Genomic DNA, 10,760 nt, shown 5'->3' on the forward strand with positions numbered 1-10,760 from the left:
TTAATCTCGTAAACTATAATTTTGGAATCATTACACTTGAAAATGGCCAATTTCAACTGTAAAAGGTCAGTTTTTGATCAATGTAACCCTATAAAGTCAAATTTTTAGCTAAATATACTCTAAAACATCCAATATTTATTCAAAATATACTTATGAAAGAAAATTGTTATTTTATAAACTGTGAAAGGCTAGTTTTTGTGCAGTTTTATCTTGTAAAGTCCAATTTTCATTTAATTACACTTGAAAACGGCCAATTTAAATTATGATGATCAGTTTTTGAGCAATGTAATCTTATAAAGTCCAAAACGGCCAATTTTCATTATAAATAAACTTAAGAAAGAGAAATGTTGACTTAAAAACATTGAAAGGTCAATTCTTGAGCAAATTAATCTGTAAAGTGCAATTTTCAACTGAATACACTTAAAAACAACCAACTTATACATTGAAAAACCAATTTTTATACAATGTAATATTATATATAAAGAGCAATTTTCAGTTAAGTATATTTGATCAGCCAATTTTCACTCAAAATCTACTTAAGATAGAGGGTTATTGTCTTAGAAACTCTGAAAAGCCACTGTTTGACCAAAATATTCTTCTTGTAGAGTCCAATTTTCAACTGAATAAACTTGGAATCAGCTAAAATACAAAATCAAATTGATAAAAAATATTACCTCTAACACCTATAGTAGAAGAGGTTACAGGTAAGTATAAACCAAATAAAACCCACTTATAATCACAACCATAATTTTAATTTGTCTTATTTACAAGAAGGGGCAGCATCTTATGTACAAAATATGTTCAACAATTTCCGAAAAGGAGTTTCCTTTCATAAGTAAAATATCACAAGTGAGAAATAAATATATATATGTTTCAACTTAATAATATAAAAAAAATGTCTAAAAATCCAAAAACTAACTCCATGCAACGTCATAACCTTTCCAATTTGCTGTCGGAGCTAAATGGACCATTCTTCCTTTGTAATGGAACGTTACAATACCTTTGTAAGCTGTTCGAGGAACGCCACTCTGTAATTTAAATTTATAAATTAGAAGTTTCCGCAACTCCAATGTAAGTTTTGGAACCGTTAGTGTTATTCACACTACACCAACAAACACACCTATGTTGACTTAATTTTGAAAATAATGTTAAGAAGTATATTTTTATTTATATATATTTCTTGAATCGTTTTTTATCAATTTTTTACTACATCCCTTTAAGTTACTTTGATTGAGTGTGCTAGCTCATTGAGCATCTACAACCTCTAGTACTCCATACTAGGTCTACAGGACTTTGTTTCATTATTTTTGTGTCTTGGTCTCAACAATTTCTGTAGTAGTGGAATTGGGTGACCAGTTCAAAACAAAACTAGAACAACTAAGATGGTTTGGCCATGTTAGGAGAATGGGATTAATATGCACGAACAAAAAAAATAAAGGAAGACCGATGAGGAGCTGATAGAATAAATTAAGATGACAGGAAATAAACCAAAACATAGGATAGAAAAGAATGGAACCTGCTGTGGAAAAGGAAGCCGATTTAATGACTGAACAGTGTTGGTGTAGGTCAAATCAACGAAAGTCAAACACTCCAAGTGTTAGTGTAGGTAAAATAAGCGAAAGTCATACACCCCTAAGTGTTAGAGTAGGTCAAATAAGCAAAAGTCAAACATTCCAAGTTAGTGTAGGTAAAATAAGCGAAAGTCATACACCCTAAGTGTTAGAGTAGGTCAAATGAATAAAAGTCAAACATTCCAAGTGTTGGTATAGGTCAAATAAACCGAAAGTCAAATAGTTTAAGTATTGTTGTAGGTCAATAAACGAAAGGCAAACAGTCCAAGTGTTGGTGTTGGTGTTGGTGTAGGTCAAATGTACTCAAGTTAGGCGGTGTAGATTATAAAAACGCATGATTCTTGGTGTAGTTATAAAAATGCGAGTCAAACAGTGTAACTGTTGATGTAAGTCAATTATAAGGACCTCAAATATTATGAGTGTTGGTGTAATTATAAAACTAAGGGACAGGTAGTGTAAGTATAGGCCAAATAAAAGGAAGTCAAATGTGTGTGAAGTGTAAGTGTAGTACAAATAAACGGAAATCAAACAGTTTAAGTCTTAGTGTAGGTCAATTATACTGAAGTTAAGCGGTGTAGATTATCAAACAGCATGATTGTTAGTGTAGTTTTAAACGTACGAGTCAAACAGTTTAAGTCTTGACATAGATTAAATAAACAGTGTGTTGTTACAGTAATAAAAATGTAAGGCAAAGTATTGGTGTAGATCAATTAAAAATACTTCAGATGTCAGTGTAGGTCATATAAACGCACCATAAACAGTATAGTTGGGAACGTTTTGGTATAGTAAAAGTAAATAGTGTGTAATTTGAAAAATATTTTTCAACTTATTAATTAGTAAAAATTATACACAATGTAAACCACAATATGTGATAATGTTTCTTATCTCTATTCTTAGTCTCAATAAACTTGACATTTGGACAGGAAATGATACAATTGGAGGTTTTATTTCCTTAAATACCTTAAGATAAGAGATATTATGAGTTTTTTCAACTTTACATGATATTTAAAATAAATAATTGGTTCCTTTTACCGTACAGTTGATAAACTAACAATATATATGCTGAAAATTGTTTCGGTTATCGATAATACTAACTTTAAAATCGTCCATAAGTCCCAATTTTTTCGTAATCGTTTTATATTCGTCTTTAGTTTTATAAGTAACTCTAACTGGAACGTCGTATTCGACTTTATCCATCCTGAGATCTTCGTATTTCACTACCGGACTTTGGTAAACTTTTTTGACGAAATCATTATCGTAATTATCCTGAAACGATCTATTAATAAAATTATCGAAAAATTATTAGAAACTTACTTTTATTAAATAAGTAAGATTCAATTTGGTAAAAGGCACAAACTCTTCGTTTAATTTGATGAATTTCAAATGTTTTTCGAAGAACATTCCGCTAAAAAAAATTTAATTGAAATAAAATATGAATAACACAATTTGATACATTTACTTGGAAACTCCAGTTTTGCCGAAAGTTCTCGTTCTCGAAAGTTCTGGCCTTATACAAGATCTTCCTTTTCTTTGTAAAGGATCTCGTATCCAATCGTCCCAATAACTGGAAACAATCAAGTTCTGAATTCAGATTCAAAACTAAGTTGTAATTTTTGAAACATTTGGTGATATTCATACTAAACACACTGTTCATACTACTACAACACCAACACTCACAATTATACCGTCCGACACTCATTTATTCAGACACCAAACTGTTTACCATAAAATAGTGTAAGTGTGAGCGTTAGTTCTTAGAACGCGTACCAGACAGAGGAGAAATGAGTGTCAGTTATTGAAACGTACTTAAAAGAGTGTGAGTGTTGGTTATTAAAATGATATTCAGACAGGTTATTTATACGTTATCGAAATGAGAATCAAACAGTGTAATTGTAAGTATTAGTCAACAAAACAAATCTGACAATTTAACTGTGAGTGTTGGTTATAGAAATGCACATAAAATACTGTAAATGTGAGTTTTGTTTATTGAAATGAATATTAGACAGTTTTGAGTATCAAAACACTCAGAAAATAGTGTAACTGTAAGTTTTGGTTACCAAAACGCGAATCAAATATGAAAAATATGAGTGTTCGTTATGGAAACGTACTTAAAAGCGTGTAAGTGTTGGTTATCAAAACTTAAATCAGACAGTGTAAGAGTGAGTATAAGTGATGTGAGTTATCGTATAGAAACGCACTTAAAAGAGTGTAAGTGTGAGTGTTGGTTATCGAAACGAATATCAGACCGTCTATCTGTGAGTGTTTCTTATCAAAATACGCATAAAATAGTGAAAGTGTGAGTATTTGTACAGAATATATTAACAAACAGAAGAAGGATAAATGCATCATTGTTAGATAGATAAAGAATACCAAAAAGTGGTATACAGACAGTTCAAAAACAGAAAAGTACAGGGAGAAAAGAAAAATTCGCACTATTTAGAAATGCGTCCAGTTGAATATAGAAGACAGGGGGAAATAATCATATTGAATAGACGAACAGCTATTGAAGCACTCAGTATTTATGAAATCAGTTATAAAATAAACAAATATATATTTAGACACACCTAATGAACTAAACAGAAAGAAATTAGTTGCATAGAGAAATCATTTACCCTTTATATGATGTGTAAATAAAATTTGACATGTTTTTTTTCACATTTTAAAGATATCATTTTACTATGGAAGGAGTCAAATTTTCGTTGGAACACCATGTATATTATAATATATAATATATAATAGAGACACAAATTCTATTTTGATAAAAAATAATTAAAATTTACTATAAACTTATTGTCTGAGTAAAATTCACTTTGTGTATGCTAGTATAGAATGCATTAGACATTAATTACAAAAAAAACAATATAAAATCATAAGTATAGAGAAGTTTTGAAGAACAATATTTTGAAAAAAACTTACGCCCGTGGCCATTTTTTATAGAGATCGAGCCAAACGTTTTTGGTTAGCATCCAGCCAAGTCCGGGGAAAAAATCAGTCCGATAGACTAAATCTGGTCTTTTTATATCAACTAGACCTTCTTTGCCATTATCGTTCCAAGCCGAAATACACCACAAAGAACTATCTTTTAATAAAATAGGATACATTCCAAGAAAATATTCAAAAAAATCTGGAGCAACATCTAAATCATCTAAAAACAAAATAAATAGACAAAAAATTCTTTTGAAAGCAATTTTCTATGAAACTGATTTGCATTATTGTAAAAAAAATAGAAATTTGACTTTTTAAATTGTAAAACTATACATTCGAATTGTAAGTAGTTAAAATTGATATTAAGACCTCAAACTTGATGACAATTTTTTTTCTATAAGTAAATTAATATTTTGCTTGAGCACCAAAAAAAAATATTTTTTCAGAAATGAATCACCCTAATATAGAGTAGTTATATATGTTATAAATTAGCTCCAATTATTATTGAATCTCATCAGGATCTCAATTGAAAAGAGTTTATTGAATATAATAAATGTTACTTACCTTCAACGATAATGACAGTACTGAAATTAAAATTGAAAAACATTTGATTCAAAGCCCAACCATAATGTCTTGCTATTTTAAAATACCCTTTGAATTTCTTTTCCTTTGGAGGAACTTGGATATCTGATTGATCCGGCTGCTGAATCAGGGAAACTTGGTTGCCATATTTTTGTATAGCAGTTTTTGTTTCTTCGTGATCGCAATCCTAAAAAAATTTTATCAAATCTACTTTTATATTTGCATACAATATTATTTACCTGGCTGACTATAATTGGAAATTGGTCTGGATCAGGTCTATATTGAATAAGACTATCTAAGCATCTAGTTACTGTAATTCTATTACAAGCAAAAACTAGTACTGGAATCTTCACATTTTGCAATTCTTTTGGCAACAATTTATTTTGGCTTTGTTCCCTCTCCTTCTTGATTTCTAATATCTTTTGAGCACCTCTTATCATAACATTATTCTTCGCGAATTCTTCTGATATGCCTTGTTCCAAAATCACAATCTGTTTATTTAACTTATTTGGTATATCATTATTATTATGGGCGGGATAATGATAATAACTTAAATATAATATCGAAGACCATATTATAAATAATAAACCTAATATTAAGGTTGTGCGTTTAATTCGCATGTTATTCTTAAAATTGACATGAGTAAGGAAACTAAAAAATAAAAATATATTTCAATGTAATAATAGTCCAAACATACTTTTAGTAATTATCAATGAAAACGTTGACGTATTTGTACATTATAAATTCTATATTAAAAAAATATATTTTAATTCCAAACGTTTATATTTATATATACTTTAACATAAACTTATTATTTAATGACGTTTAAAATAAAATAAATGAGGCGTTTTTACTAGAACTATCAAATATCAAAAGCAGTTTTATAATTAATGAAACATTTATAATTAATAGTTGAGAATAATCGTATATTACTGGTATTATCCGTAATAAATAAATAAATTACATACCCTCTCGACCAACTTGCACGGTTTCAAAATTCACACATGAACTCGTCACGGTGTTATTGCTACATTGTTCAACATTGTTAACTTAACTGTTTTTCACTAACTATGAATCGACACGTCAAACATGCGTTGTTATCGCCTCTGATTAATTATATTTATCTTGATGGAAATAGAGGACTTTACAACGGAATGAGTTGGATTATTACATTCCACTACCGCATTCGTATCCTGTTACCTGTCAGAATAAAAATACGTGACTTGGTTAAGTAGCTACTGTCACAACAAATATGACAATTTTTAATGAGGTCACAAGGCAAGGTTGGTAGAGGATAGGTTGCCCCATAGTTCACACCTTAATTGGGTATGCTCTGTGGGTAACGTGAGTGCGACAGACGAAATACTCTTTTGGGCGTTCCACACCGACAAAATTAGCGAAATTTTCAAAACTATAGTAACGCAAGATTATAACCATGAGGATCTATATCATTATTTGTTGCAATATAGGATATAAGTATTTTTGAAGCTTTCTTGTAACGCACCACCAAATAATTCCCTATCGCCGCAGAATATATTTTGATTTTACTTTAATGTAAATCATTTAAGCATTGCTCTAAAAAATTCAATGACTTACAAATTAAAACATAACCTCTTAAAGCTTTTACTCTGTTTTTTTTCTGTTTTGCCATTCGTTAATACTTATCCCAACACTCAAAACGCCTCGTAAGCCATTCCATTAGGGTACACGACTATAACGCTCTAGACTAAGTGGAATGGGAATGATCGCAGTCGTGATAGTCGTGAGTACTCTGTGGAATGAACCCCAAATGTGTGGACAGGCACTTCGAACTTCGTCGAAATATGGAAGCGAGTGTAGTGGATCTAATACAGATAGAAACGTTTTAGAAGATGACTGTTGAATATAAAAATATTCTACTAATCGATCTTTTTTATGGTTGCAACAGATAGTTCTATGAGTAAACAAAGATAACTATCCTGGATACTTAGACAAGGAGATCTTCTTTTCTTGTCTAAGCCTGGATATAACTTATCTCTATCTAATATATATAAACGTGACGTGCACAGGAAAATAGGTTAAAAAAACTTATAAACGTCAAATTTAATATTTTTGTTCGTTAATACCAAAATAAAAACTATGGAAGATACTTCTAATATAGTTGATGAAATAAAGTCAGATTCAACAGAAACGTTAAATGTTTCTTTGGAAGTCAAATCATCGGACGTATCGGAATCTTCCCAAAAACCTAAAGCGTTAAAAGCTAAAAAACGTAAGAAGCCCAAGGATAGCACAGCGCCTAGAGTTCCGCTTACAGGTAAAATCAACGTTTTTGTTATTAAGTTGTATTATAGAACGAATTTTTTTAGGTTATGTAAGATACCTAAATGATCGAAGAGAAGCTGTTAGAAGCGCAAATCCAAACTTATCATTTGCAGATATAACAAAAATGTTGGCAAGCGAATGGAGTAACCTACCTGTAGATAAAAAACAACAATACTTGAATGCAGCAGAGCAAGATAGAGAACGTTATACTAAAGAATACAATGCCTACAAACAAACAGAAGCATACAAGTTATTCACGCAGCAACAGAGTGAAAAGAAATTGAAAGAAAATAAAGAAAAGGAAGAACCTGTTAAGGTACCTAATCCAGTATGTAAAATCAAAGGAAACTCATAACGAGATATAAATTTTATTGTTTTGATTTTTTGTTTGTAGACTTTCCATAACCAATCGACCATTCACAAAGATCTGCAAGATATGGATTTTAGTAATTTCGACATTCCAATTTTCACTGAGGAATTTCTAGAACATAACAAAACTAGGGACGCCGAATTGAGGCAACTGAGAAAAGTAAACACTGATTACGAACAACAAAATGCTATTTTATCAAAACACATAGAAAATATGAAAGTGGCTATAACGAAATTGGAAACTGAAATCATGCAACAGGAAAAAAATAATTCGTCCCTTCAACAGCATCTGAATCATTTAAGGACTACACTGACAAATGGGTTTGGAGGAGTAAAATTACCAGGTTAGTTTGAAAGTACTCAATTGAGATAATTTAATTGAAAATTTTTTACCTTTTTTGTAAAGAGAAAGTGATGAAGGTTTATTGGAGTTGACCCTGATATAGGAGTTGCTTCTCTGTAGGGCTAGGGTTTTGCTAGGTTGCATAGGTTTGGGCTTGCAGTCCTGGCTGGAAAGGTGGTAAAGCGAACGACCACTGGCCAGAAGAAAACAATAAGTGACCAAATACGGATTTTCTCATTTGAGGATATAATTTCTTTTGTTTTATAAAAAATTTTTCTTTTGTTACCCTGGAGAACTGATTGATGTTTGAATATTAAAAATGTAGTGGAGTAAGTTGTCACTTCTATTCTTGGTTTTTCTGAGATATAGATTTATCATTCCCCTGTAATTTGCAACCTCAACACTCAACAAGAGAATTTGTGGTGATGGTGATATGTTGAAAAAATTTTTTGACTGTTTTTTTTTCCAGGTATTAAAGAAGTAGCCACTCTCCAAAACATCGATAACTACATGACCAATCTACATTCTATATTATTAGAAAATAGTAGTCATGATACCAACCTCTTACAAACAGTAAGGGACATCGTAGGGAAGCTGGAATTCAATGGATGACAGCCATGTAGGGCTTCAAAGAGAAAAAGAATTATCAAGAAATTTTCGTAATTGTATTTCTTCTAATTAAAATAGCATTTACTTAGTTTTTCCAAGTAGTCAGTGCTAGATTTAAATATATTTATTTAATTGATTAACTTTTTGGAATATATGTGTGACCCTGTGTAAATAAATTACGTTCTTATTTTTTTTCAACTGTAATTTTAAAGAATTTGTATTGAATGGTGAATCTAATGTAATAAAAAAACATTTGCATGTAGCTGTGGAATTGTGAATAAAGAATTTCCAGAGAGTTTATTTAATGGGTATATTGTAGAAAGAAGAAGAAATAGATACCATTTTTTTTTCACTTCTCGTCAACACTTATTCTGAGGCGTTTACCACCACTTTTTGGCCTTTTTGGAAAGCGGAACACCATTCAATCACTTGAGTCTTTGAGAGGTACTCATCCCAAAATCCACGAGTAATTTTAGCGAGATTTAAATTTGAATAATTTATTTTATATATAACAGCCATAATCTATTGTAAATGTAAATAAAAACAATATAAAGAAATTGCCGCCGTAACTGAAAAATGTAAATGGTCCTTCTGTACAAGTATCAACATAATAGAATAGGCTTCACGATCTACGTTAGTTGACGAATTCGTAATATTTCGTTACTCATATAAATATAATGAAATTTTAAGAATTTTTCACTTCTAATATGGTTTTTCTAAGGTGTGTAATTAAAAATGTGCAATTTTCCAGTTGTCGAACGAGCTACAATACTCAGATGTTTGTTAGAATAAATTTATCTCCTTTTTCGCATAAGTAAAACTTTGCTTTCTAAAAAAATGAATTTTCCCATATTTTTGCCCTCAGTCCTTGTCAAAAGCTTTTTCCATGTCAATAAATATAAATAATACGTGTATCTAGACGGATTTATAGTTGTGATGGTAAATACTTGATCTTGTACAGTTTGTATCATTTACTCTAATTTCTACTTTTGTTATATAGTATTTTTTCGTACACTTCATCAATACCACATTTTTTAATGAAAATGTTTACTATTTTCAAAAAAAGAAATGAAAGACTATTAAATGTATCAATTATATTTACATTTATAGGTTTAAGGAGAATCCCAGCCACTTAACCATTTCAATCTACTTTGTCTTCTCAATGTATCACCATCCAAACGCTTAACATCGCTTCGGAAATTATCTGATATTTCCAATTTGTTTTCATGAACAGAATTAACTTTTTTGATAATCTTCAATTCGCCATTTTCTTGAAGGTAAGTTATATCATCTTCTTTTGGGAAACCGTCAGGGAAAGTTATAGGTGTAATTTTAATCATATGTTTAATTTTCCATAACCTTTGGTTATTTTCTGGTATATTCTTAACAATCACATAAGAATTTTTCTATAAAAAATTAGTTATTTACATATTAATTGTAACAAATACATATTTACCTTTCCATCAAGTTTGAATTCCTTCAAAATATGTTTTTCCCAGTAAGGTGCTCCTTTTAGTGGTTTGATTACTTCAACTCTAAATAATTTTGTTGGTTCGTAAGGAGGATCCTCAAAATCCGGGTATCTAAAAACGTTATAAATTTTTTTTTACTTTCTACATTTTTCCAATTTTTTTGTTTTATAAACCGGTAATCAAAAAATAGGTTGAAACGTCAATTTTTATTTGTTTTTTAAACTAATTTTCTATCAAAACAGATCTAGAATCAAGAAGATTTTTCAAGAAAATAAAAAAATTATTTGAAATTACAGGTTCTTACCTAGGATAATATTTAAAACCAGGATATTGTATTCCTTCATTATACCAAATAAATTGTCGTTTGCTTATATTTCTGCATATTATTTTAACTGGGTTAAATATTTGTAGTAAGGGCATGTTAAATCTACCAAATTTTTTATTTAAATCTTATAACCTAAAATTTCTTACAATTAATCTCAGAACATACCTTAGTGTGTTCTGTGCTGTCAACTGTCATAATGGCTTGCCTCCAACCATGTGGCCGTGTATCCATAGAGTTATGTAGATAAGGATATGAATTCT

The 10,760-nt window shown here is 30.2% G+C and overlaps 3 protein-coding genes across 4 annotated transcripts; 1 reads left to right on the plus strand and 2 right to left on the minus strand.

Moving 5' to 3' along the window:
- Positions 1–730: 730 nt before the first annotated feature.
- On the minus strand, positions 731–6,333 carry LOC130893757 (alpha-1,3-mannosyl-glycoprotein 2-beta-N-acetylglucosaminyltransferase). The gene is made up of 8 exons (XM_057800100.1): positions 6,047–6,333; positions 5,318–5,729; positions 5,061–5,265; positions 4,488–4,716; positions 3,031–3,135; positions 2,886–2,976; positions 2,667–2,837; positions 731–1,028 (listed from the first exon to the last, which is right to left on the minus strand). The coding sequence occupies exons 2-8, from the start codon at positions 5,696–5,698 to the stop codon at positions 915–917; spliced, it is 1,296 nt and encodes a 431-aa protein (XP_057656083.1). The 5' UTR covers positions 5,699–5,729; positions 6,047–6,333; the 3' UTR covers positions 731–914.
- A 746-nt stretch (positions 6,334–7,079) lies between these two features.
- Positions 7,080–9,003, plus strand: LOC130893759 (high mobility group protein 20A-like). Of its 2 annotated transcripts, none has more exons than XM_057800101.1 (4): positions 7,080–7,374; positions 7,427–7,710; positions 7,777–8,095; positions 8,564–9,003. In XM_057800101.1, the coding sequence occupies exons 1-4, from the start codon at positions 7,197–7,199 to the stop codon at positions 8,704–8,706; spliced, it is 924 nt and encodes a 307-aa protein (XP_057656084.1). In that variant the 5' UTR covers positions 7,080–7,196; the 3' UTR covers positions 8,707–9,003. The 2 variants fall into 2 exon arrangements, with proteins under 2 accessions (XP_057656084.1, XP_057656085.1); XM_057800102.1 differs by having other exon boundaries at positions 7,104–7,374; positions 7,427–7,698.
- A 779-nt stretch (positions 9,004–9,782) lies between these two features.
- Positions 9,783–10,699, minus strand: LOC130893762 (39S ribosomal protein L30, mitochondrial). The gene is made up of 3 exons (XM_057800107.1): positions 10,480–10,699; positions 10,160–10,286; positions 9,783–10,109 (listed from the first exon to the last, which is right to left on the minus strand). The coding sequence occupies exons 1-3, from the start codon at positions 10,593–10,595 to the stop codon at positions 9,816–9,818; spliced, it is 537 nt and encodes a 178-aa protein (XP_057656090.1). The 5' UTR covers positions 10,596–10,699; the 3' UTR covers positions 9,783–9,815.
- Between the last annotated feature and the right edge of the window lie 61 nt (positions 10,700–10,760).

This window comes from Diorhabda carinulata, chromosome 5, assembly GCF_026250575.1.
Source record: "Diorhabda carinulata isolate Delta chromosome 5, icDioCari1.1, whole genome shotgun sequence".
NCBI classification, from domain to species: Eukaryota; Metazoa; Arthropoda; class Insecta; order Coleoptera; family Chrysomelidae; genus Diorhabda; species Diorhabda carinulata.